Source organism: Apis cerana, linkage group LG10 (assembly GCF_029169275.1).
Source record: "Apis cerana isolate GH-2021 linkage group LG10, AcerK_1.0, whole genome shotgun sequence".
In the NCBI taxonomy this organism is placed as follows: Eukaryota; Metazoa; Arthropoda; class Insecta; order Hymenoptera; family Apidae; genus Apis; species Apis cerana.
In genome coordinates, this window is record NC_083861.1 from 9,545,828 (window position 1) to 9,573,434 (window position 27,607).

Here is a 27,607-nt window from a genome sequence, read left to right on the forward strand (position 1 = left end):
TTTCAAACACTGTTCTGACCATGCTGCGTTCTTTTTTTCCTCTCTCTCTCTTTTCCTTTCTCTTCCTATTTTCTTTCCTTAGCGTATAATTTTTTTTTTTATATATTTTGAAATACCCTTAAAATTGTTTCCATTCCGGATCATAATATTTTATATTTAAATGAATCATAATATTTTAGGATATGACCGATATAAACATTGGTATTATACCGGTATAAAAAAAAAAAAAGAAACGAAACAATTTCAAATTTATAACCATTAACTGTCCTAAATTTTAAAAGAGAACCACGAACTCTTTTCACATTTCAAACTGAATCGTGTCTAATTGCAATTACAATTCGTTCGAGAACGAAGTTGTAAAAAAATTTGTCTTCTTCTTTTTTTTTTTACAACTATTACTATTAGAATCATTTTGGCATTGATAAAATTTGACATTCGAAGTAATTTGAATCCTTTATGAGCGAATTCTCTGAAAATCCGCAAGAAGGGGACGTCCATCGGGTCTAAAACTCTCGAACGTCCTCCTTTCTCCTTTTCCCTCCCTTTTCACTTTTTCTCTTTTTTCTTTTTTTCCCTTTCTCTTCTTCTTCTTCTTCTTCTTCTTTTTCTCCCTCCTCCTGTCTTTTTGTTACGCTGCCTCGACACACGATACGACCCCAAACGCGTGCTTTCCCCGTGATTTCCGCTTTCCGCCTCAGCTGCGCCTCTCCTACCCTATTTATAGAGCCATTTTACGTATATATCCGAGAATCTTGAAAGGAACACGCGGAACTCGGCGCGCGCCAAGGTACCCGCCACTAAATTTCCTCCTGGATTCCTGGAGGCACACGCCGCGCACGAGCGTTCCTCCTTCACCACTTATTACGCATTAATCGCCGACCTAAGCTCCTCCACTGTCAGCGAGGATTACCATGCCTCCTACTAACTTGGTTAACCTTGGAACGATCTTTCGATTGTCGTCGAGTCGTCGTTCGTGTCTAAAAAAATAAATTCGATCGATCAATCTGTTAAGTGTGTCGTATATATATTATACCGTTTATTTATTTTAATTTTAACGCGCGAACATTGATTGTCAATTTTCGTGAGAAAGTTTTTGTTGTAACAAATAAATCAATTAATTAAAGCGTCTCTCTTTAGATGACGTTAAGCGTTAATAAATAATTTTCTGAAATTAATACGATCAACGAGTTGAGATAGATTAGTTAGAAAAATTGGCATAATTCGAATATCTGTCAATTTCTTCGCACGCTATATAAAAGTACGAATTGTTTGAGTGTTTGTTCGCAAATCGTGTGGAAATCGTAGTCGGTCGGGCAAACTTTTTTTTCTCTCGCATCCTTCCATTCCAGAAAAATTTGTGCAGATCACGACGATGAAGAAGCGATGTCGGAATGACGTTTAAATGGAAATCCTCGACAAAGGAACGGTGGCCGTTTCGAAGAAACGCGTTTTAATGCACTGTACCGACAGGAGGGCCGTGAAAAGTGGCGTGGAGGAACGGAAAAATACACATAAAAAAAAAAGGAGAAGTCTCCCCCCTCCGTGGAAACGAAATCCGCGTGGCACGGGACGGCCATCGATCGATCTGCAACGTCATCCTTCGATTGTTGCCACCCAATGGACGCAGACATATGCGCCCGCTCCTTAACGAGCCGCACGTTTTTCCGGAAAATCGTATTGTGCAAACTGATTCCTTGAATGAAACATCGATTCACATCAGCTGCATTCGTCTTGATAAATAAGATTGTAAAATAATGAACTGAAATGGATAGAATCGAGTTATGTAATTATAATAATGGTCTCGTTTCAACGATAAAGAAGTTACTTATAAACAGAGAAAGGACGTAGCATGGTATTTAACAAAGTGTTTTCTATAGGGGTGGCACCGAAAGGGTGAAATAGATTTCAACAGGGGGCGATTATAAAGTCCCCTTCGGTGAATGGATGAACCTGTTGCAGGGAGGGATGTTTTAATTTTTTTCTTTACGCGCAGCATCGATCTCGCATTACAACCCGCTTGGTACAATGGGTATCAACCTGTTGAGAGAAGGGGAGTTTTTTTCCCTTACTTTTTTTTTTTTTGCTTGTATTAGACGCACCATAGGGGATTTTTTTTCCATCTTTTTCTACGATCCACAAAAAAACCACGACCCTGTATCGGATCGCTCGGGTACAAGTGCAGCTACCTGTATCGTACGAAAGATTAGCGATAAATGCTTTTTATTATTATATCATACGACAAATGTGTTTTTTTTTTCATTCTAACATTTCTCTCCCTCCCCTCCCTCGAGAAAGAAATTTATTTTAGGATTTATTTTATAGCGCAAAAAAAAAAAAAAATAAGAAAAAGAAAAATCCTTTCCTCGAATCCTTTCTAATTTTTTCGAAACAAGAAAAGATAATCCTGTCTTCGAGTTTTTAGTTTCCAGTGTTGATGATGAATCCGCCATACAACGTCGCGCATCCTTCACGGTTGAAGTTTTTGTCGCCGAATAAAAAAATATTCCGGGAAAATATAACCTTTTACCGTTACATCGCAAAAAGCTCTCGTGCTCCCAGAAAATGCTTTCACTTCACTTCGCTTCACGAGCAACGAGGGAAGGTACAGGGAGCCGGATAAGCCGAGGAGGTCCTTTGCGTGGACGAGCTTCTGAAAGACCCTTAAAAAACTGCGGGCGCGGACAATTCGAGGCTCTGAATACTTTCCATTGCTGAAAGGATGCGCAAAGAAAGGGTTGAAAAAGGCCAGGTATCCAGTCGCTAATCTTTGTCCGGCCCACGCGGCCGTTTTTTTCACCGCATTATTTCGACAGGGGATCATCATTTTTTGTTCACCATTCGACACAAATTTGACAAAACCACTTTTTTTCTTTCTTCTTTCTTTTTCTTTTCTTTTTTTTGTAAAAAAACAAACTCGAAACCAAAAATTCTGTTCCGTTCCGTTAGAAAATCTATAAGAAGAAATATAAAGATTCTATACAGGAATAGTAATAACAATAATATATATATATACATATATATATATATATATATATATATATATATAATATATATATATACATATTGGTATTAATATTGGTTTATTAAAAGTATCTTTTAATCATGGATGAATATCTTACTTTTTAATTGGTAGGCGCAAGGAAACGACTCTATCGACACTGTTCGAAATAATCCTGGCTTTGTTAAGTATCGAGGGAAACGAGGGAGGAATACGTAAATAGGGAACGGCATTTGGAATGATCGAACGCATTTGGAAGAATCCATAAAAATACTCGTGGAGCGTGCGGGACGTCATGGGGTTCGTGGCCACCCTCGCAAACTGCCGTCTTTCCTTCCTTCCCCATCGCCGTTCAAACCCACCCCTTGCCAAATCAGAAATCTGCCGCTTCCATCTCGTCCCAGAAGCGATGGCTGATGCCCACGATCCGAGCTACATATCCGTGGAAAAAGAACACGGGCATCACCGCTTCTCTCCCGTTTTTCGCCGATCGATCATTTCGGCTGCGAAACGAGGCGGCCGCCTCGATGACTAACAACAATGGCGAGCCGAGAGAGCGCAAGGACGGGTTTAGAGGGGAAAAAAACGAGAGACTTGGATGCCTCCGCAATTTGCGTGGGACTACGCGTGGTAAATGGGACATACCTATCGAGATTGACTACGTCCGTATAAGGTAGGTAAGTTACGTCATATGGCGAAGGAATAACGTGGGATTCGACCCCTTTCGAGATTTGAATTTTTCCTTTAGAAACGAGTGTACACACGACGCGATATTTCTCAAATCTGAGAAACGTGAGAAACACGTTTGCTTTGGAGCTTGGGTAATCTTGAAAGGATGTAAAAAAAAAAAAAAAAAAGAAAAAAGGAAATTAAAAATTAGGAGTAAAGAATGAACATCGATTGTCAGTACGTAAGTAAACAATATATTTATCATTATCGTTATTACTAAGGCACTTGTTACCGATATAAAAATGTATACGTCACAAATTATTGCCAATGAGCATATTTAAATACTGATATTAAACAACTAATTGCTTCTCGTAGTAGTAGTATGTATAATCTCAGATATTATGGATGTGTCACCCACGGGGAGTTTGAAGACTTGTTTTCATTTTCTGTTTTCGGTTATTCGATTGTTATTAACAAACGATTTTTCCATTATCGTGAAATAACACATTTTTCTTTTTTCTTTTTTTTCTTTGCTTTAAAATTGAAAGGCACTTTGCTGAGAGGTATCTCCACCTCCACGCGATGCTCCCCCGCCCCTGAACGTAACAACTAAAAATTGAGTTTAGACTAAAAGCAAGATACGGTATGGTAATATTAATATTATCGTTAACTAGCAATAAAAATAATACATTAAATGTATCTGACCTGACACGCCTGGAAGCTATCGCATCGAGAGTAATGCATATATCATCGTGTAATACGCATAGATTACATAATCCTCGTTAACGATGGTAACTTTCCTGGATCGCGTTCACACACACAAAAAAAAAAAAAAGAGAAATAGATCTTCGCGTATAAACTTCGCATTACAATCGGATATAATAACCATTATAACAGAAAACATAGTAGACGTCGTAGATAAAGTAATAAATTTTTGTGCTTCTTAAAAATAATCATAATATATGTACAAATGCATACTACTTAATTAAACTTGTTTCAATTGTTTTGATATAAATTTTCTTAAGCTAAACAGTGCCTTCGTTTATGTAATCGTTTAATATTCGTCTAAATAACAATAATAATATAATTTTTGCACAGAAACCTTCGTCGATAAAAGAGATTAATAATAAAATATTTTCGCCCTATAATGATTATTAATAGATAGATGACGTAATAAGCATCATCGATCAGGTCTACTGTGTTTTATGTTTGCTAACACGTTGCTACTATACATAGCGATCGCTTTCCAAGTTTCAGTCGAATAATACAGATAGTAACACAAATATCGAATGAATATTACATGATCGTTTTATTACTTCGTTAAAAAATAAAAAGAGGTCGAATACTCGCGCTACTCGCACGGCTAGTAAGAAAGATAAAACCAGGCGTGCGAATAACTACAAAAGAAAAAAATCTGATTTGCATCTCCGAAACTTTTCCTTACTAGGGGAAAAGGCAGGAGAGCTTACAATTCCGATTGTTTCTCTCATTTTCTTTTTCCGATTTTTTTTTCTTTCTTTCTTTCTTTCTTTTCTAATTTCTTAATGAAACATTACGTGATCTTTGACGGACAATCGCGGTTGGCAGACGTAACTGCGACGATTCAATAACAATGAATATTCCATGATCAACAAGGAAAGTTTAACAAGATAATATTTTGATTATTTGAGAAAAATGAAACTGTTTTTCTCCCTTTTCTTTCTTTCTTTTTTTTTTTTTTTTTTTTTTAATTATTATTATTATTTCTTTTTAACTACTGAAATAAAAACGTAAAATATGGAATAAATCAGTCGGATAAAATTCGATGATTGCGTGATCGTTATCACTGGGGTACGGAACTTATCAACGTTATCGCCGCATTATTTCGGACTAACAATAGAAAGTTACGTCAACCTCCGTTTCCTCTGTTCTTTATTTTTTTCTTTTTCTTTTTTTCTTCTTTTTTTTTCCTTTTTCTTTTTTTTCCTTTTTTAAATGATGTATGTATTACACTTAAGCTGCCATGTAACTAAATATACGTGTACGCACGTTGTCTCCTCTTTACCGTGTCGCTTTGATTATTCGGTAATAACCATTACTACAGGTTGTTTCACGAGAAACGTAGACAAAGTACAAGATTAACGGCCTCTTTTTTTTTTTTCTTCTTCTTCTTCTTTCAACGTTCTTACTCCCAAAAGCACAGGGAAGGAAGAACGGGAAAAATCCTTAAGGCTAAAGATATTTAAAGATAATCTATAAATATCATATACTCTCCTTTTGTAATCTCCATTATATAACTGTATGTAGTATAAAACGTAAGAGAATTTTACAATCTAACAGTGATTTCAAAATACCAATAACTGCAATTCGTAACAAGTATAGACTTTATATATAAAAAAAATATATATATTCATTTTGTGTTCCCCTCTTCAAAGTATTTAAAAGGGTCTAAAAACGTGTTTGTCTATTTTAACAATTACCACATGTTCATTCATAAACATCTCGTATGGACGGTTATTGCTTTAAAAAAATGACGATCAGTATCGTCGTTCTAATCGATTGCAATGAAAAGGCACTTCGTTTAAGCATATCGCTTGTAAAATAGTCTGAGCATTATCGACACTCGATTGTAGTGTATGTGTATGTGTATATATATACCGTGTATATACATATGCTTAATACGTATACGTATATATATATACATATACTTACATTTGACACACGATTCGAAGAAATCTGTTTCGAACCTGAATCATACACGTAACACGATTTACTCCATATGTCAACTTGAAAGTATAGACAAGTGTGTCCGTGTGTTAAAAATGCTTCGATACTTTTAGACGCTGCCGTTGCTTCCGTAAATATTGTATAAAGATCACCGCTACATGAATCGACGAATATTCGAATAAAAATATCGAACATCATACCCTTCTCTCTTTCTCTCTTTCTCTTCTTTATCTTCCCTCTACACATTTTCATAATAATTGCACTTATTTCTCGTTTCGTTTCACGATCTTTCAATATATACGTTGAAATTCCGTGAACACATCAGGTATGATGTTTCCTTCTTTCCTTTTATTTCTTTTAAATTTAAATCACACGCGAGATCGATGATCCTATTAAAAAAAAAAAAAAAAAAAAAAGAAAATCTGATATGTCATGATATCAGATTTATGTTGTAAACCAACGTGATATAAATATAATTAAACAACAATTTACTTGTCTACTCCATTACTATCGGGAAGTATATCGAGCTTTTTTTCTTCCATTACGCTCTCCCTTCGTTAACCCGAGCGGTACGCACATTAAATATTTATTACCCATAATATTCAGTCCTTTCTCTTGCTCCCTATCGTACAATATATGCTTTAGTATAGAAATACAAACTTATATACAAAATGTTGGGGACAAACACACTCATACACGCATACAAACATACTCAACACTCAAATACTCTAATAACAAGAGAGAAAGAGAAAGGATCCGAATACGTTCTTCATTTACATACAAGATGTCCTAAAAATCTCGAAATACAATATCAAAGATCGTATTCTTTATTCGATTCCAACAGGTGGCAAAAAAAGATGAAGATAAACTAGTTTCCACCAGAAGCCTCAATGATAAATACGGCCTGCTCAACATTCTCAAAAATTTTCTTCAGGAAGACTCGACAAGCTTGCCATGAACACTAGATTTTTAAGGCTTCGAATTCATCATTTTTTACCATCTTTTGTCGTTCAACAAACGTGTCAAATAACAAGAAATTCACGGTATAGAATTCAATAAAAAGTACGATCATCCGCATGATTGTCAACATTTCTAGGACACCCTGCGAATGTTGCTGTATACACGTTCGTATATACGTTGAGCATAACGCGTTGTAATTAAGGCTCCATTTCTACTTAAACTTTAAATTTTTTTCTCGTTCACGTGCGTTTTTTTTTTTTTTTTCCTATGGAATAGTCGTTACTTTATTGGTATTGATCCTCTAGAATCATTCCATTCAGTTTAGACGTATTGAAATTGCAATTTTTTTTTTTTTTTTGTAACGAATCAATTTCATAAATCGCTTGCCTGTCATAGACAATTCCCTCCTCCATACTACAGCCACGTCAGCACGTTTTCAGGTTTCGTCGTATTAGGGTTTATCAACGATTGCACATCGTCCAAAATATCGCTACTAAAATCTTCGCTCAGCTAAAAACAAAGTTTACAAAAAAAAAAAAGATTACGAAATACCCTATAATTGCTTTTAAATATACCGGATTCAATTCCAATAGATACCTGTAACGATGGAACAAGATCATCGGTTGAATCGATATTATCGCTCAGAGTAGAAAGATCCGGGGTTTCCATGGGTGCGCCACCATCTGTTAGAAAAACAAAAGAAAGCTTTTAACACCGATAAGTAGAACAAAGCGAAACGAATGAAAAATGTTTATGGAAAAATGTTTAAACCAATTATCCTTATCACTACGCTAAATACGAACAACATCTTACCGCTTGTACCATCCATATTATCGTCGATATTTGCAAGAAAATCTTCCGGTGTGTGAGGAAGAGAGTAAGCAGAACCAAGGCCCAGACCACTGTCTGCGCTTTCCTGACGTGCGTGTTGCTCGTTGATTCCCGATAAAAATGGGTCCATAGCGGCATCGGTGGTGCTCTGTCGAAGCATTAGCTCTTGCTGCAGGTGAAAAATATGGCGCGTTAATATCGGAAACAGAAGCGATCGAACACTCGAGCAATTACCTGACGTATAATTTCCTGTTGCCGTTGTTTGAGACGCTCGCGTTCCATTTGTAGCGACTGGAGGCGAAGTTTCTGTTGACACGCTTGCAATGTTTGATTATTCTGAATACCACCACCTGTAGGTTGTTGCTGTTGAAGCCAATTTTGCGGTAACATTGCACCTGAGGTTGGGGCCCTTTGAAGATGAGTGGCTGAAACAGGACAATTATTATTAATTCAATCGAATAAAAATTATCCAAGATGAAACTAAAGCAAAGATTCTATTAGTAAGAAACGCGATCTACGCGATATCGATCAGGAGGAAACTTACGGATTCTTGGATCGAACCACGAAGTGGTGCGTGTCTGATGATTAATGAAATAGATTTCTCCTTCGGGAGTACGCGCTTGTTCCCATCCGTCGGGCAATGGACCTAGAGAATTGGTAGCGCCGGTCGAGGATTTTCCATTGTCGACGGCTGCGGCCACAGCCGCCACGTTCGCTGCCGCCGCTGTTTTTCGTGGATCTTCCCATGTCGTGGTTCGCGTCAGGTGGCTGGAAAATAAAATTATAACACATTTAGACGTGGTGCTATTTTGTACGTATAGCGTGGCTCCGTGCAGAAACTGAATACGCCACGGCACGTACAGTTATCCACATATAGTAGGCGCATTCTAAAAATAGTTCCATTCAAAAGACGACGCGAAGGAGTAACAGCAGGCGCCTAGCGGTAGTTAGCACACGAGTTTTAACGTCTCGAATAAAATGTATTTCACGAAATTTTTCCTCTTTGAATGGAGGAAGAAAAGGCCGGTCGCCGGGGGCGCGCTTTATCCCCAGATATCCCCCGGAGAGATTTCCTTTCTTCGACGATTCGTCGTAAATCGGGATAAATCGAAGAAGAATCGAGAAAGAATCGAGAAACCGCATTCGAAATGTGCGCGTTCGAGGACATCGTATCGTATTTTATTAAAGCGTTTCGCGGAAATAGAAACGGGCTGTGTACCGTACGTGATGAACCTGAACTCCGTTTTCGGAAATTACCGCGCACAATTTCCCTGCTATATGGGAGAGAACGGGTGGGTCCTTGAAAACGATAACGTAACTCGCACTCGGTCGAATTAATTTCTTCTTGCGTACACTGGGAAGAGGATCGTGGTTAATTAAATCGCGAAGCATAGTTTCCTAACGCCGGGTTAGGAGACGGGGACGAGGATGCGGAGCCACGTCGTTTAGTTCGAAACGACTTTAGTTGCACGAAAACACTACGCGTCTCTCGGTCGACAAAAATAGCGGCTAATGGCTGTGATTTGCCGATCCCGTCGTCTTCCCTCTATCTAACGTATTTACCTTACTCACGTGTCATTTTTCAACCGGGAGGAAGTGGAAAACGCTATACCGTCCACCACCGTTTCTTATTTACCTTCATGAAACGAATACCTTTGCGAACCGGCTACCTTGCCTGACTCCAAAGAAATTTTAGACAACGGACGAACATGCGCCACGCTTAATACGACACCCGTGTGCTCCAACATCGAAATTTTCCGACCGAACGACGATGTATCACCTATATATCTATCCGATCCGATCCGATCCGATTCGATCCACATTGCGTGGCAAATTTTTGCATCGATGTTGGTAGCAACATTTTCGAATAACAATAATTCCCGAAATTCGTTCTAAGTTTGTACGCGTTTACTAATCGCGAGGGGGAGGGCCACGAGTTCCCCGAACAATTCGCACGTTTCTTGAATCAGCTCACGGGACGGCAAAAGACTTGGGCTTCTCTTAATATTTTGGCAAAAGTGTCACCCGTTTGCATTCCATGCACGATGACTTAATGCGTTTCGTTTAAACGATCAACGAGGGACATAAACAAGTTGTTTAAATCGGCATCGGGCTATCGTGCACACTGGTTCGCGGTATTTTCGAGCGAGAAACAAATCTTCTTACACGGTTAATAATACCCGCGGAACAGAACTACGTTTGACGTAATTTTAACATTAAGAGCATTATCCAATCGGGGATATATCTGATCGACCGTGTTAAGCTGCATCTCGTTTCCCGAGATCCAGCCATCGAACACCCGCGGGATAAGAAGAATGAAAGGAGACAGAGAGAGAGAGAAAAAAAAGCGATCGATCCCTCGATCTCCTAACAACGATGCCCCCTTTAACGATTCGATCGTAATTAAGAAAATTCTTCCTCCTCTCCATTTTCGAAGAGAATAATTATTATTATCACTTTTTCTTCGTACCATGTTCGAGGATGACGCCTTTCTTTACCGCCGTCCCCCACTCCGACTCATCCGTCCCGTGATCGACTCGAGAAAAGCACACCTTTCCCCCGTCAGTTGGAAAAATAACAGGAAAATCGGCTATGAGAGGGAAGGAGAGAGGGGGGAGGGGGGCGGAGAGAAATAAATTGAAAATCTATCTCCGGGATGCGTGATCGGTGGCATAGCAGAATACAGAGCGGCGGTGTGTTCCAAAAGCTACATGTCGCGGGTCTCTCCGGGAGCGGTTGGATTCGTTCCAAGAGAGTTCGAAGTAGAGAAGGAGAAAGAGAGAGAGGGAGGGAGGGCTAGGTGGAGAGGCAAGGGTAGAGAAGCGAGAAGAGGAAAAGAGGGAGAGGTAAGCAAGCAGGCAGGCAGGCAGGCAAGCAAGCAAGCAAGCAAGCAAGCAAGCAAGCGAGCAAGCAAGCAAGCAAGCAAGCGAGCGAGCAAGCAAGCGAGCAAGCAAGCAGGCAGGCTAGCAGGCGAACAGGCAACCAGGCAGCCAGGCAGGCAGCTCGAGAGCATTGGAGAATTACAAGAGGGTTTCTGTGTGGCGCACAGCATACGGACTACGATGTATTTTTACTCCGGACATCACGGCGCCGGACAACTCGTAAATAGACACTCTCGCACCGACGCTCTCTTTCGCTTGCCTGCTCTTCTCTCCCGTCGTCGTCTTCGTCGTCGTCTTGGTCGTCGTCTTGGTCGTTGTCGTTGTCGTGGTCGTCGTCTTGGTCGCCGTCGTGCGGTTCGCGTTGCCTCCCTCTTACACTCCCCCCCTCCTCGAAAAACCTATCTTCGAGAGAGAGAGAGAGAGAGACAGACAGACAGACAACGACGACGACAACCGATCTCCTAGCTCCTCGATTTTATCATCGAAACGACCTCCAAACGCGCCCTTTTAATGGCCTGTGAGAACGAATAAGCGCCACGAGATATATGTGTATACGTTTTCCTTTATTCTCTTCTTTCTTTCTAGAGTATAAGATTCTCTCAGCTCGAAAATCGGGCGACAAAATAGGAGGATATAATATTCCTTGTTTTCACAATTCGATGGAGAGCATTAAACGGTCGATACTAGACGTACAGTAAACGAGAAAGCAAAGGCATCTTTGAATGAACAGAGCTACGCGTCAGAGACACGACGCGCAGCGTATCAATTGAGAATCTTCGCTTCGGGAGAGCATAAATTAAACGTAGCGCGCGAAACAGCACCGTGCAGCAGAACACGAATAAATACGTAGCGATATTTACCGGCCAATTAACGCGGTGTAAATGATAATTAACGAAATTACCTAGAAGCATGAAAAATTTCGCCGTTATCTAAATCGGAAACACATCTCTTTATCCGAAAGAAATCTATAAATAAATATCACGATGATTAAAACATTAAAACTATAGACCTTTGTCCACGAACGCAGAGATTAAGAGATATCGAATGTATCGTAAAAAAAAAAAAATGATCCCTTTATGACTTCGATTCGATCGAAGTCATTGTTTGATATCTATCTTAAGTTCAAGAAAAATCGGGGGGAAAAAAAAAAAGAAAAAAAAAATATGAAGCGACTCTTCGTTCGAAAGGCGATGGAAGAAAAATAGGATTGGACGATCGGTGATCGTTAATCAAAAGAAGCGGCGAGAGCAAGGCGAACCGAGGAGGACACCACGGTTCGCCTTGAACTTTCGATACATTCGAGGTATTCCCGGAGATTTGTCCTCCTATCCGGCGTTCGCGACTCGAGATTCTCTCGTCTACAGGTGTGTCGGGGTCTTTAGCCTCCCGAGAGTGGGCCGAGTAAAAAGCCCGAGATCCTTATGCGAGAATACGCCTTAACGTTTATAACACGTTTGCGGAAAAGAGCACGACCTACTCCCTCCGTTCGCCATATAAAACGCCGATTACTATAAACGCGGCATAATACGTACGATGCAACTGTTACGCTCGCGTCCGCGCGCACGCACACGCGCGTCCAAGTAAATGTTACACGGTACGTCGTAATACAAATAGATCGAACGTGACGCGCGCGTAAAATAAAGTCTGCCGTGTGTCGTTTATCTCGCGTTTTTAGTTCTCCTCGCGTCACGAATGTGTTATTTATCGTTCCGTACCTTTCGCTTATCGAGAGGAACGTCTTTCGAGACGCGGCACGCCAAACGAGAAACGGATTATTCCCGTTCGACACGGTGCGGAAACGTGGTCGTTTCACGAGCAATCACCGCATAGTTTCTTCTCGAATTTCTCGAATAGCCTTTCGTCTCTTTCTCTTTTTCTTTCTTTTTTTTTTCTCCTTTTCTTTTTCTTCTCGAGATAAAAACTTCGAGGTGACACGAGGAGGCCGATAAAACGAAATATCGGGGTATGAAATGGAAAAATTGAAGGAAAACGCGCGTGTCCGCGTTGTCGAACTGACCCTGAGAACGCAACAGGATGCCGATGTCGCGCAGGCGCGCGCGCGTGCAAGCCCAACTTTCACTGCATTCGAAAATGCATATGTACTAAACGTCCTCGAAATGAATTTACGAGGAAAACGGCTCTGATATATGTCGCGGCGTTCCACTCCGCTCACGGATCACCTCTCCTCGTGCCCGTTATCGACAAGTTTGCGAAAGATTCGCATTATTTCTCGCTGTAACACAAGGAAGTAGTCGCGAATCAATTGCCATTTACGTTTCAGCCGCTACGATTATGTTCCCCGTGTAACACATTATTCGATTCTTTGGCCTAACTACGTTGGAACGATTGGAACAACGATCGACAAACATTCGATTTTCAAACAACATTCGATCACGCGAGAAAATATATATCGGATAAAAATCAAGATAGCGGAAAGATCGAATGCGACTCGTGCGAAATATGCGCAATAGCCGCCAAGCTGTTCCCGCAGATTCGTTCTGACTAATGCGAAGAACCTATTCCTCTCTCGTCCTATCCATACAACAATCAGAGATGATTCGATGGATTTTCGACGAGTCTGAAAAGTAAAAGAAATTTGGCCGGGAAAATTGGACGGGTATGTTTTTAATGGAAAGAGGAATAACATAGTTTGGCAAAGAGGCTCGATAAACGAGATCCGTAGGAGCGAATAAACGGCGAGCCGAGCGAATTCCACTGGTAAAATGTGACTCTGCTCGTGACTAATGTTTCGTCAAATGATACAGTTGGCGGAAAACCTTGGATGCCTGCTCGTCGTGTCTCGTGTGTTCACCTGGCGGTGAAACGTGTTTCTCGAGCTGGCAAGACCTTTCGTTCCGAGGCACGCGTCTACACGCCTCGCGTTTAAACGAACGAGCGAGCGGACGAATGCGCATCGCCGTCTCTTTACCCGCGTCCCACCTCGAAGAGCGAAGAGAGAACAAGCCATGCCGAAGGACTGTTTACGTCCCCACAATGAAAAGAAGAAGAGAAAAAAAAAAGAAAAAAAAAATTCCCTCCGGCTGGTTCGCAAAGTCGTTTCGTTTCGTCGGAATACAGTTGCTCCTCCTCGCTAGTATGTAATACGCGAGCCTAGCTAACGGGACCCAAGTATAACATTATACGGCGAGGTAACGAGCAATCTGCCCGCCAACCGCGGCAAACTAAAACTCCGAGAAAAAAATTGTATGTGCTTTTGAACAAATTTTCACTCAATCCCGTTCACGAAAATTCTTATTTTTCGTGAAAATTCAGCGGAAATCATGTTTGTAACGCGTCTCAATCGAAATCGAAATCAAAAGCGCAATAAATAATATTCTCTTTTTTCGCGTCTCTTTTCTCTTCTTATTTTCTCGCGAAAAATATATTATACCTAGAATGCAAGAGAGGAAACGGTGACGGAGAAAGAGAGAAAAGAGAAAAGAAAGACACTTCCTAGAAGGGTTTCAAGAAATCAGTTTGTTCGCGGCTCGAATCACGTTTCAATTACGCAAATTAGATTCTAATAAGTCCCGCTTCTGGATAAGATCCAAAAGCTCGAAGAGACGGAGCAGAGGTAATTGGACGAACGGCGCGAGAGAAGAGGAATAACAGAGAGAAGACACGGGTGCCGTCACGGCAGTCATTACTGCATAATACAACAACCATGCGTCTCTCGGTTGGCTGCACTTCTTTTACCATCGGCCATTACCGACCAACTCTCCTCGCGGCCGCTGTGTTACGTCTATCGAGGGAATGCAATGATTTTTCTCCTTCCACGCACAACAATTCAAAGTGCTACTGGTCCATGATTACGACTGTACTCTAATAAACGATTAAACGATATTTACACGTAAAGAATAGGCACGAATCAGAAGCACGAAAACGATATATAACTCGTCGAAACTTAATGATTCTCGAATAATTATTCGTTGAGTCGTTTCTTTTCTTTCTTTATTTTTTTATTCCGTTTCCAGCATCGCAAATGATCACGTTACCAATACCTATAGCCTAACCTAACAATTTTAGAAGCTTCGGTGTTATGGAAACATAGATTAAAATTTCGCACGATTTCGAACGCGATTAACAAGCAAATGAACGAGGAAACTCGATTCTTAATACGAAAACACGAGTACGATTGTGAACTTTTTACAAAACTGGAATTGGCTATGGAGAACGGCGACGTAGTAGAAATTACGGGCAGTAGAGATCGGCAGGATAGATTGCCTAATTACGTTTTTACGTAACATTTCGGTACGACTCCAGGTAGTTCGAGAAATGGATTAAGGATGTTTCGTTATTAAGGATGTTTCGTTACGGAGCGATTAAATAACGATTAATGGAAAAACAGGCTGCTCATTGAAAATCAATGAAACATTATCTGAAAATTGTTCGATTCATTGGACGATAATTATCGATGTGTTTTACGACTTTCACGATGGTATCTCGAGCAAAGGTTCGTCATGCGGCGACGTCCATACGAGTTTCACACGGTGGAATCGTGAAACGTAAATGGAAACGTAATTTCCCTGAAAGAAATTCCTCTTAAACGGAATGAAACCGCGACGATCTTGGCGATACCGCTTTCGAGCTTGCTAAGTGTCGTTTATCGGGAAACCGACTTCCGATGTTTTCAACGTAGGGGCATAGATAGATTTCCTTGAATCGATTGTTTTCATGAAACGACGTTTTAAATTTTGGATGAGAAAGAAGAGTTCGCATTAAATCGGAAAATTTGGAATACTAAGAATCAAAAAGAATACTTTGAATGAACAATTCTCACGAACGGCAAAATGCAGTTCCCGGTATTCCAAAAAATCGTCCCTGGCTAAAGTGTTCTCACGATTTTTAGCGGCAGGTAGAATTTGCAGGTGAAACAGAAATAGGTTCGAATGCTAACCTCAGGTAAATCCTTTGAAAGAAGATGCATACATACAAAAGGACGAAGAAATTTCTCGAGTTTTTTCCATCTTCTCTGTGAATCGTTTCTCTCACGTTTTAGCAAATAAATAAAAAAAAAAGAAAAAAAGAAAATACTTGGAAACGAGGCGAAGAACAATACCAGAAAATGCGAATGAAAGCCCTTTTCAATCGGCTTTCAGAAAGGCGAAGAGGAGACACGATGAATATTTATAAAAGTACAAGTATATATATATATATATATATATAAATATTATATAAACGAGAATCCTTTCGTCTGCAGGTACATATACTCGTTATCGACGATGAAACATATCGATTATCAACCCGGGGATATCTCGACGTGACATCAACTACTCGATCAACGAAATCGTAATCGGACATCAAAGCAAACAAGGAGGAAAGTGTAACGCGGTCGATCGATCGACACTCGAAGGAAAACACGTGAACTCGAAGAAATCGAAGGAGGTGATACACGACGATTGTTTAATCTTTCCAATTCTTATATATACCTTCGATAAACGATCGATAAACGAATACATACGAAACGAAATATGTTTTAAAAGAGAACGAACGATTTTGACGATTTATTTAAAACTTCTCCTCTTCTATCTGTTTCTGTCAAAAAAATTGGGAAAGATTGAAAATTAAACGCGACCATTCGAAAAAAGAGAGACGCTTAATGGAGAAACGTCCGAGTCAGTGAAAGACAGGTGGGTGGAAGGAGACGAACAAGGCGACAAAGCATACGAGGAGCGTTTCCCACGACAGGTGACACGTGGGAATCCTAGTGACGGTGCAGGTGGATCAGGTTAAACGAGCGAGATGGAGGAGAAACTTGGGGAAGGGACTGGAGGTATCGAGTAGGCGGCACGAGATTGACAAGGAGACCCGAGCAAAGAGAAAGATGAGAAAACGGGATGGCGGGGACAACGAGGATATATGACGAACCGCTCGCGGTGGGGAGAGACGGCTGAGAAATGGAGGAACGAAGAAACAACGATGAGTAAGACGAGGTGGTGATAAAGACAGTAACGGCCTTGAGGTATGTGGGACCCCAACACGGCGAAAATACGAAGCAGCAGTCACATATACAGCAGTTGCTTCGATCCGAAGTAGGAACGTTTATTCAATAGTTCTAGGATAGGAACCACTTGGAAATGAGTCAATTATATTGTGAAATCACTACAAAATCACAAGAAAATTTCAAATCGATGCCGGTATTCTCTTCCTATTTTCTGGTTCTCGTGTAATGCCCTAAGAGGATCGAGCAACATGAAACTTACGTTTATAGAGGAAACCTTAAGAGCGTTAACGAGGATTCCGTTGATCTTAACCAACCAGATTTCATAGACATCTTCGAAAAATTTCCAGAAATCGATGAAAATATATGTGTGTATCGATGTAAAAAAAACGAATGAAATGGGCGGGAACATAAAAACAGGATAGTATAAGAGAGGGGGAAAGGAGAGAGAGAGAGAGAGAGAAAGGAAGGGAGGGAGAGAGGGAGAGAGAGACAAACAGACAGACAGACAGACAGACAAACAGAAAATTAGAAAAAAATAAAATATGAGGAAAAAAAAGTAGAAGAAAAGTAGACTTACTTGAGGAAGTAGATTTGTCCCTCGGGGGTGCGCGCCTGTTCCCATCCATGCGGCAGGGGACCTAGGTCGTCGACCGTACTGATGACGTCGTAGCTGCGCTGCTTCTGGTGATGATGGTGACGCGCGTGCGGTTGAGGCGCGTGCTGAGGCGCCTGCTGAGCCGAGGCGTAGGTTTGCTGAAGAGAAGCCGGGCTGCTGTGGGCGCGAGGATGAGCTACGGTAAGGCCAGCCGCGGCCGCACCTGCGGCGTTTGATCCGCTACCAGCGCTATTTCCATTTCCACCAGTAGCCGCACCTGCTGCTCCGGTAGCCGGTGTACCAGTCGCGTTTCCACCGGGTGTTGGCCCACCGCCGCCGACTGCTGCCGCTGCGGCCGCGGCTGCTGTACCGAACGCCGAATCCGCCGAATTCTCCCGGGAATGCGAGATCGAGGGACTTTTGCTACCCGTCGACGGTGGATTAAAGAAGGAATCTGGTAGATTGCGCATGCGCAATGGTACTTGCAGCGGACGCTTCGAGTCTGGCTTCAGGACGCTGTCGAATAGCGCTTGTAGATCCGATTCGGAGTTTTGATCGATCCTTACCACGAGATTACTCTTCGACAACTGGTCCACGTCCTGGTTCAGCGCCATTTTGGATCACGCACTCTACGCGCTTCGTGTGTGTCTTTCTCTCGCCCTGTCGTCTCTCTCCTCGTGTGTCCTGTACACTCTGGCTACCTTTCGTTCTTCTTTATTTCCGTCTCTCTTCCTCTTCTTCCACCGTTCTTTCTTTCCTTCTTTTCTTCTTTTCTCCTTTCCGTCTTCTCGGCTATTCTGTCTCGTTCCTGTCGTTTCCTGTCTAACTACCACAAGGTCCCCTCGTAACCGGTGCCTTCGACAATACCCTCCAATTTTTCGACGAGTAACGTATCCTCCACCTCTTACCGCGATATCGCGCACCAGGAGAAATCGACTCGTTTTGCTAGCCGGCCGTCTAGCAAACGAGTGCTAGCGTTCACCGTGCGTGGACACGCGATTACGTGCAGGGCCTAGAAACTCTCGTGTGTTCAAGCGATGCTTAGGTTTCCGCTCCCTCTGTTGTTCGTTATTCTTATTATATATATGCTGGCGGTATTTTCAAATTTCTTATCGCATTTTCGATTAATATAACTTTATCTATCTTATCTTTGAGTTAAAATAATAATTTGACTACTATTATTGTTTACTATTAACCGATTTAAGAGATTCAATGATAAAAAAATTAAGAAATTTATAGATTTTATTATAAGATTAATAAATTATATAATATGCATAATATATTTTTATTAATATTAATTTTTTATCATATTTTTTAAACTTCTTATTAATTAATTTCTTTTCTACTAATTAATTTATTTCTTCCTGATTTCGAAAATTCGATATAATTCTAAAAAATTGGATTGATATTTTTTGATTTAATGTCATTTCTGTCAGATCTGTTTCACACTATAATATACTGATTTCTTTTTTTTATTTAAACATCAAGTTTAATTTCATTACATTCAACAGCAAAAGTAAAAAATAATACATTTTAAATCATTTTTCAAAAACCAATATTTTTTCCATTTTAAATAATATTTTCAATTCATATTTTAAATATAATTTATGAAAAAAAATTGCAATGTCGCATATGTAGTTACATGATGATTGGTCGTTATTTAATTAAATCTCTTTTAAATATAATTCACGTTAACGAACTCATCTCTTAAAAATATGACATTTGATCGATTTAAAGTGAAAATTTAATTCTACTTTTATTTTTATTTTTATTTCTATTTGTCTTCTTACGATAAGTGAAATAATAAGTAATGGTAGTATATAATCAATCTAGCTAGTTCAGAGACATTTTACTTTGCTTAACTCTGCTCTCTGGAATATTAGATAGTCAATGGTTTTCGATATTTCGGTTGTATGGTTACTTTAATTTATTGACAAAAATGTAACACTTCTATTTTAAATTGACTATGTTTTTACAACCGGAATGATATCTGTTTTATCCATGTTAAGTTATTTATGTAAATATTAAAGGTGTTTTTATTCAAGTAAAAACCTGTTGACACGAAAAGCGAAAATGTCTTCGAAGAGGTATTTAATTGTTTTTACTTCGTGTTTTTAAACTTGCAGAACTTTACGAAGGTAAAGTTGCAGGTGGAAGTTATTTGTAGCTAAGAGGAATCGTCTTTCAATCTTTTGAGCGTTTCACTTGTTATACCAAGCAATTATATAGTATTGATTCTTTGTTTCTTTGTTAACCTGCACATTATCAATTTATTAATATTATTTATTATACTTAAATTTATTTTAGTTCTTTTTAATAAATTTTAAATTGGGAAAGTATTAATTTTGAGAGTGTCTTAATTTATTTTATTATTATAGAAATTAAATGTCTAATATATTTATATTTTAATATTAATAAAAATGGTAAAACTATATGTAGACTTATGTAGAAAACTATATGATATATATAGTTTTTACAAATATCTTCTATAATATAATATAATATAATTCCTGATATAAAAATTAAAATAAAAGTAAATCTAAATTATTGTATATCATACAATATAAATATCATTTATTTGATTAGGAATTTTATTTTTTTTTTTCAGTGAATTAAAAAAATTGTCTGAAGAAAGTTTAACCAGGCAACCTGAAGAAGTATTTGATATAATATGCAAATTAGGAGAAGGGTAAGTAAATAAATAGTAATAAATGTATGGGAACATATTCAATTTCTTATCAAAATTAGTTTATTAGAAATAAATATTAATAATTTTTAAAATTTTGTTTTATATTTTATTTATATAGATCTTATGGATCGGTTTATAAAGCATTGCATAAAGAAAGTGGACAGGTGCTTGCCATTAAACAAGTACCTGTTGATACAGATTTACAAGAAATTATAAAAGAAATTTCTATTATGCAACAATGTGATTCTCCATATGTTGTTAAATATTATGGAAGCTACTTTAAAAATACTGATTTATGGGTAATTTTAAATATTAATAATATAATAAATAAAATATTTTTATTTATTTTTTACTTATATTTATCAAAATATAATTTCATAGATCGTAATGGAATATTGTGGAGCTGGATCTGTTAGTGATATTATGAGGTTAAGAAAAAAAACTTTACAAGAAGATGAAATAGCAACAATTCTCAGTGATACTTTAAAAGGTTTGGAATATCTTCATTTGAGAAGGAAAATACATAGAGATATTAAAGCAGGAAATATTTTACTCAATAATGAAGGACATGCAAAACTAGCTGATTTTGGAGTAGCAGGACAGTTAACTGTAAGCTATATGATTTTTTTATCATTATAAAACAAATCTTTTGACCAATAAAATTAAAAACTAATTTTTAAAAATTTTGTCTAGGATACAATGGCAAAACGTAACACAGTTATAGGAACTCCATTTTGGATGGCTCCAGAAGTAATACAAGAAATTGGATATGACTGTGTGGCAGATATATGGTCTCTTGGTATAACTGCTTTAGAAATGGCAGAAGGCAAGCCACCTTATGGTGATATACATCCAATGAGAGCAATATTTATGATTCCAACTAAACCACCACCTAGCTTTAGAGAACCTGATCAATGGAGTCCTGAATTTATAGATTTTGTCAGTGGGTGCCTTGTTAAAAATCCAGAAGAAAGAGCTACAGCAACTGAGCTGTTGAATCATGAATTTATAGGTAAAATTTATAATAATGGAACAAAGTTATTTTTTTTTTTATTCATATAATAAAATCTTATATTTAATATTACAGGTAATGCCAAGCAACCAAGTATTCTTAGTCAAATGATTGCAGAAGCTCATGAAATACGAGAAAAACAAAGCGCACATCGTGCCCATGTCATAAATAATGTGGCAATCAAAAATCAAAACCAAACAGAAGATTCGGTATTTATTTTTATTGATATTTATTATAAATGCTATTATATACAAAAACATATATTTGATATTTGATCGTCTTTTATAAGGATGAAGAAGATTGTAGTGGAACAATGAAACCACTGCCAGAAGACACGGGAACTTTAGTACCGAGTCATGATCTTCCAGATACGGGTACACTTGTTTCTGCAATGTTAGATTTGGGAACAATGGTTATTAATAGTGATACTGATACCGAAGCAACTATGAAACGTAAGAAGAAATCATTTAATGAAAAAAAAAACAATAATGTAATAAAAAAGAATAAGGATAATAAATATTGGTTATTCATAGGGCATAATACAGGGTCAGTAGAGTCCGGAAAAAAATACCGGCCATTATTTTTAGATCATTTTGATAAAAAAGAAGCACCTGAAATAGGAAAGGTAAGATTTATACATGTATGTATCAATGTATTTTTATATCAAATATAAAGATATAAATATATTATATTATAAAATATATATATATATATATATATATATGAAATTATTATTTCTCAAATATTAGGGTAATGGACAAATACTTGGAGTACACAATCAAGATAATGAAAATAAACTAGAATTACGAAGCCCCACGGAATCACAGAGGTTTCAAAGTCACTTACAATTACAGCTTAATCAGATTTCTCATCCTATACAAGAACAGCCTCATAATAACATATCCAAATTCCAAAATGTTTTTACAGAACGTGATTTCGACTTCGTAAGTAATAAACATTTGTAAATTTTCAAAAAAGATGGAATTAAAATTTTTTTAGTATTTTTAATATTTTTTTAAAATTTAAAATCAATCGAGTGCCACTTTAGGCATTTTTTAAAAAACTTGAATATAGATAAACAACCATATCCTGCAGCTGAAGTTTCTCTCATACGAGGAATTACAGCAACGAATGGCTAATTTGGATGCAGAAATGGAGAGAGAAATAGATGAGTTGAGAAGAAGGTATCAAACGAAGAGACAACCGATTCTTGACGCTATGGATACCAAACGAAAACGTCAGCAGAACTTCTAACAGTTCAATTATTTTTTTTTATGCAAATAAGTGTGATGATGATAGATAAAGGGTGTACAGTTGTATAAATGAATAGATTTTATCTCGTTCTTAATTTCATTAAAGAGAAGAGCATTGTTTATTGATGAAGTGTCTATCTTAAAAAAAAATGAGTTATTATATAATAACAGTTAAAAGTATTTTCTTTCAAAACAATGTTCTGTCTCTCTTTGAAAATCAAGTACGAATAATTAATACTAGCCAATAGCCTCACGTCACCAATGTAAATTATTTTACATGATTTAGGTGAACAAGTAATCATTATACTTAATTTTTTATCATTATTTTTATCATGTTTATCTATATATTGTTATTATATTATTCTTATAGAGAAATTTTTTTTTCTTTTTTTTTTAGAATTAAAAAATCAAAAGAAATATAAATAATTAATGTCATTTATAATTTTGTTTTTAGTAGAAAAAAAATATTGGATAAGCATCTATGTCAAATTGATATTTGGTTTTCATCTTACACTAGTCACACATTATGCCATTTGATCATAATATTACATTATTATCATTACTCATACGAAATATGTGCATGGAAATTATCCCAAAAATATATTTATGTAGTTTTATACACTAATATATTGTTTACTTGTATGAAACATTATTATCCGCTAAGTGAAGAATTTATTCTTTCTTTACTGCCATAGATATATTACACGTTTATCTATTGATATAATTAAGTTACAGAATATTTAATTTCTAAATACAAATTATAAATTTTTTAATAATATCATTGCACCATGCAAGATTACTATGAGAGTGATAATTTTTCAATGTGAAATATTTAATAAATTACTAAAATTAGTCTTCCGTATTAGAACATATTTTGATATTTCAATAATTTTTTAATTATTTAAATTATTGACATAGTCTTCAACAATGATAAGACTTATGATATTTTTTAAATTTATATGAAATTTTATTTTATTTAGAACACATTTTTTAATTACTATATTTGAAATCTTCAAATAAATTATCATTTTTGTATTGATAAAAATTACAGCATATATTTGTAAATCATAAAACCAATAACGCGTGTATGTATCGTTAAGAATATTATAACATAGTGGAGTAATTCTTTGCTGACGTTGGGCTATTTTTCAAGTAGCGGAAATAGATTTATATTACTTAAATGCTATAGCCAGAACTGACTTTTTGTTTATTTAGGAAGTAACAATACAGAATAACAACATATTTTTGATATAGAAGATATGCACATTATGGTCGAAAAAGATTCAAATATTATTAAATCTAGTCTTTATATGGCCCTACCATGACATATACAAGATTATTAAAACAATAGTATTGAGTTTCATCATTAATAAGAAAAACAAATTAAGTTATATTCTTTAAAAAAATCTTACTATTTGAAAAAAAAAAGCACATCATTCATTGCAACATACAATATATAAACATGTTGCAATAATCTAACAAAAAACAAATACAAAAACAAATAAATTTTATTTGTATAAAATTACATTTTGATAGAACATAAATACGTTTGTAGTAACAAATTTTCTATGTTTATTTTCCACATGTATTATTAAAATACAAAAAGAAATAAATCATGTGGAAATAATATTGTAAAAAAATAGTTATGCATTTCCATATAGTTATCTATTATTCAACATTAAAAAAACACGATAAAATTTTTTTTCTATAAGAATTTACATAGTCTATGAAATAGAGATCTATAATATTTATGAATATAATGTATACATGTAGAAGTCTATTTCATATGACATAGCGAATCTGTTTATTTTTCGCGTTAGAAAAATAATGCTGTTGTTTTATACTGCAGTTTATAATTATTTGTTTAGGAAATCATTTTAATTTTACATTTTTCTTATAAATTGTATTATTCTCTATATGTTTGGGCAAAATATACAGACTGAAGGCAGAAAATTGTCTTTCAAACAAAAAATTACCTATCTAGTTAGAATTATAATCTCATTATATAGTGTAACGTATGAATTATTTCTGTTTAGTATTAAAATAAAGTATATTTTAATTTTCATTTAAAATGAAACAAAATGAAATACAATTGTTAATATAAGACACTGCCTTTTACGTATTTGATTTGAATAATAATAAAGTATTACATATACTATAATTTACTTTAGTTTTGTTTATTTATTTCATTAAATATTTGCATTAATTTTACAAATGCTCTTATTATCAATAATATATTTATATATTATACAAAAAAATTGTTATAGATCCGTTGACAAAAGTTTTATATTTTACATCATTTAAACATAAAAAATAAAAGTAGCAAAAATACAAGTTAATACAATTTAAAAAGTTTGAGGTATTTATAATATATTTTTTATTTCATAATTCCAATTTATATATTCATAAATCATCATCACCGATCATGCGAAATGCATTATTTTCCTTGATATCATATTCCAATGTTTGTTTTCCTTGAACCTTATCACTTATATTATTTTTCACATCACTAGATCGTTTTATTTTTACTATTGATAGTCTATCTACAAGTTTCTTCATAATTGGTTCTGATTTAGAAGGTTGTTTAAAATAATAATTCTAAAATAGAATCCAAGAATATAAATAAATAAAATATAAATAATATTAAAGTATCATACCTTCTTACTATCTTCAGATTCTTTAGAACTTGATCCTACTGTAATACTTTGTCCATCTCTCATAACATATGTCCAAGATTTTTGTGATACCTCCTATAAAAAAATAGTTTAATATTTAATACTAACTAAATAATAATAACAAAATAACTATGTTTATTAAATAATAGTATTTTCTTTTTATTAACCTGAATCTTATTACTACTATTAATAGTCTTTGATAATAATTCATCAATCATAGCTTGCAAACATACAGACATTAAAATAGCTTGTTCCGATATAACTGTAATCCACTGTAATTGATTTTTAGCAATTAAATATTCAAAAGATAACTCTAAACTAAAATCATCACTTTCTTCACCTCCTCTTTCAGATCCCTAAAATTGAAATAAAACAAGAGGTTTTATAATATGTATAAAAATATTTTTTTTTTTTTACAATTATTTACATTTTGTAATGTAGTTATTCGCCAACAACGCATTCGTGAGACTTTAAATACTTTTTCGTGTTGCTCTTCATTAAATAATATGCGCAAATTTAATTCATTTCTACCTATAGCAATTAATACTCTTGAATTTGGTTGAGGATAATCAGAAAAACATGGAGCAAATTGAATATATCCATAATATTTTGAACTACGCACTATATCTAAATACTAAAATAAAATTATTATTAAACTTAATATTAATTGTTACATTTTAATATAATACATTATATATATAATACTTCTTTTTCTTTTCCTTGTTTTTGTAAAATATTAAGTTGATTTTTTAATTCATCTGTAATATGAATCCATCCCCATTGAATTTCTGCAATTGCTTGAATATATAATAAATTTGTTGCCACTTCATCATTCATTAATTTAAGATCATATCCTATATCCCAATAATTTTTTCCAAGTACAATTCTACTTCCTATAATATGTAGATGTTTAATTGTTATAAAAGGAGATTCAAAATCTTGTAGTTTTCGTAATACTAAAAATACATAAAAAGTAAATTAATTATTAATCATATATAAAATATAATAAAGATATACTCACAATGAATGCTATTTGCTTCATCTTGAGCAACAATAAATAATACAAAATAAGAATAATATTGTTCAGATAGCTTAAGTTGCTTGTATACTTTCTGTTAAATAAAACATATGAATTAATATTTAAATAATATGTTCTATAATTTTATTATATAATTATTCATATGGCAAAGTTACCTTTAAAACTTCACCTGAATGATCCCTTGTAGAAACATTTATTGTTCTTTTGCAACCATTCATAAGAAAAATGTCCATAACTTCATTGTTAGATGGTCCTCCTATGGTTTCTTGTTGAGCATTTAATAAAAATCCATTTAGCATTCCTGAATTATTAACAATTGGATTTTGTCCAATTGTTTGAATATACTTTTCCAAAGAAAGACGACGTTCTTCTTGTTGATTTGTTGTTAAGGGAAAAAATTTTTTAGGTGGAAATAATGGAAGAGATATATCCAAATCTCTTGTTAATTGTTCATGAAGACTATATAATTGTTTATATCTCACAGTACAATGAAATAATCCATTTATATGAATGTTATAACCCTGAAAATTAAGATAAAATAAATATACATTAATGAATAATAATATATATAATATGTAACAAATATACTCACAACATATGTATTACCAGCTGCATCAATAAATTCTTGTGTATCTGGTATAGAAAAATGCATTTTTAAAAAATATAATATTAATATCTTAAATCTTTTCTATAATCAAAATACATTGTATATAATAATAAAATATAATAACAATTTATAATAAATTACAATTATTTAATTGCTTTTTACAAATATGTTAATTTTCATAAATCTTTAACAAAATCAACATATGTAAAAAGATAATCCAAAATGTATAAAAATATTTATATAAAAAATTTCACATTATGTATAATCAAAATGTAGTTGAATTTAGAAATGCATATAAATATATTGCCAAATGTTACTCCATCTGGAAAATAAAATAATAATAAAATACAAACAAAATAAATTAAATAAGAATTTAAATATCTTCTAACATAAATTTAACGAATATTATCATAATTTGGAGTCAAATTTATATATTTTAAATTGTATATAATAATATTTTATTTTTATATTATTTCAGTAAATAATAATTACACAATTATTAATTACGAAATACTTAGATATTGTCTACTTACTTTATTCTCATTATTTATGACGATAGGCGTATTCGTTTTACACCCACTCAATAACTATATTTCTAAAAATTAACACTGACGCATTTTTTATAATGATTACGTTAATATATTTATTAAAATGTTCAATACTATAGTATTCAATATAGTATTCAATATAATTTATAAAGTGTTGTTGTAAAGAGATATACAAATTTCATAATTTATATTTTTAAGT

The 27,607-nt window shown here is 35.4% G+C and overlaps 3 protein-coding genes across 8 annotated transcripts; 1 reads left to right on the plus strand and 2 right to left on the minus strand.

Annotated features, from left to right (window-relative positions):
• Positions 1-3,898: 3,898 nt before the first annotated feature.
• LOC107999549 (transcriptional coactivator YAP1) lies at positions 3,899-18,858 on the minus strand. The gene is made up of 6 exons (XM_017059472.3): positions 17,568-18,858; positions 8,709-8,932; positions 8,399-8,589; positions 8,147-8,333; positions 7,931-8,016; positions 3,899-7,843 (listed from the first exon to the last, which is right to left on the minus strand). Exons 1-6 carry the CDS (start codon positions 18,197-18,199, stop codon positions 7,748-7,750), a joined length of 1,416 nt encoding a protein of 471 aa, XP_016914961.2. The 5' UTR covers positions 18,200-18,858; the 3' UTR covers positions 3,899-7,747.
• A 604-nt stretch (positions 18,859-19,462) lies between these two features.
• On the plus strand, positions 19,463-24,704 carry LOC107999544 (serine/threonine-protein kinase 3). 5 transcript variants are annotated; one of them, XM_062080224.1, is made up of 10 exons: positions 19,463-19,672; positions 20,194-20,274; positions 20,393-20,573; positions 20,656-20,883; positions 20,968-21,286; positions 21,362-21,495; positions 21,576-21,738; positions 21,820-21,926; positions 22,036-22,230; positions 22,335-22,564. In XM_062080224.1, exons 1-10 carry the CDS (start codon positions 19,659-19,661, stop codon positions 22,362-22,364), a joined length of 1,452 nt encoding a protein of 483 aa, XP_061936208.1. In that variant the 5' UTR covers positions 19,463-19,658; the 3' UTR covers positions 22,365-22,564. The 5 variants fall into 5 exon arrangements, with proteins under 5 accessions (XP_061936208.1, XP_061936206.1, XP_061936207.1 ...); XM_062080222.1 differs by having other exon boundaries at positions 19,464-19,672; positions 22,361-24,704; XM_062080223.1 differs by having other exon boundaries at positions 19,464-19,672; positions 22,382-24,704.
• LOC107999546 (sorting nexin-17) lies at positions 24,701-27,535 on the minus strand. Of its 2 annotated transcripts, none has more exons than XM_017059467.3 (9): positions 27,394-27,535; positions 26,846-27,182; positions 26,409-26,774; positions 26,236-26,326; positions 25,920-26,170; positions 25,642-25,848; positions 25,382-25,570; positions 25,197-25,289; positions 24,701-25,137 (listed from the first exon to the last, which is right to left on the minus strand). In XM_017059467.3, exons 2-9 carry the CDS (start codon positions 26,903-26,905, stop codon positions 24,943-24,945), a joined length of 1,452 nt encoding a protein of 483 aa, XP_016914956.1. In that variant the 5' UTR covers positions 26,906-27,182; positions 27,394-27,535; the 3' UTR covers positions 24,701-24,942. The 2 variants fall into 2 exon arrangements, with proteins under 2 accessions (XP_016914956.1, XP_016914957.1); XM_017059468.3 differs by having other exon boundaries at positions 26,846-26,886; positions 27,394-27,533.
• Positions 27,536-27,607: the final 72 nt, after the last annotated feature.

What these genes read in the sequence shown, in the direction of transcription:
- LOC107999549 (XM_017059472.3), bottom strand. Translation starts at nt 18,199, where the DNA reads ATGGCGCTGAACCAGGACGTGGACCAGTTGTCGAAGAGTAATCTCGTG. An exon ending in GGACAAATCTACTTCCTCAA is followed by an intron (nt 8,933 to 17,567) that starts GTAAGTCTACTT and finishes TTTATTTTCCAG; the next exon opens with CCACCTGACGCGAACCACGA. An exon ending in TAATATGGATGGTACAAGCG is followed by an intron (nt 8,017 to 8,146) that starts GTAAGATGTTGT and finishes TTTTTCTAACAG; the next exon opens with ATGGTGGCGCACCCATGGAA.
- LOC107999544 (XM_062080222.1), top strand. An exon ending in TTAAAAATACTGATTTATGG is followed by an intron (nt 20,574 to 20,655) that starts GTAATTTTAAAT and finishes ATAATTTCATAG; the next exon opens with ATCGTAATGGAATATTGTGG. An exon ending in GTTGAATCATGAATTTATAG is followed by an intron (nt 21,287 to 21,361) that starts GTAAAATTTATA and finishes TTAATATTACAG; the next exon opens with GTAATGCCAAGCAACCAAGT.
- LOC107999546 (XM_017059467.3), bottom strand. Translation starts at nt 26,905, where the DNA reads ATGCATTTTTCTATACCAGATACACAAGAATTTATTGATGCAGCTGGT. An exon ending in AACAAGGAAAAGAAAAAGAA is followed by an intron (nt 25,849 to 25,919) that starts GTATTATATATA and finishes ATTTTATTTTAG; the next exon opens with TATTTAGATATAGTGCGTAG. An exon ending in ATAGTAGTAATAAGATTCAG is followed by an intron (nt 25,290 to 25,381) that starts GTTAATAAAAAG and finishes ATTTTTTTATAG; the next exon opens with GAGGTATCACAAAAATCTTG.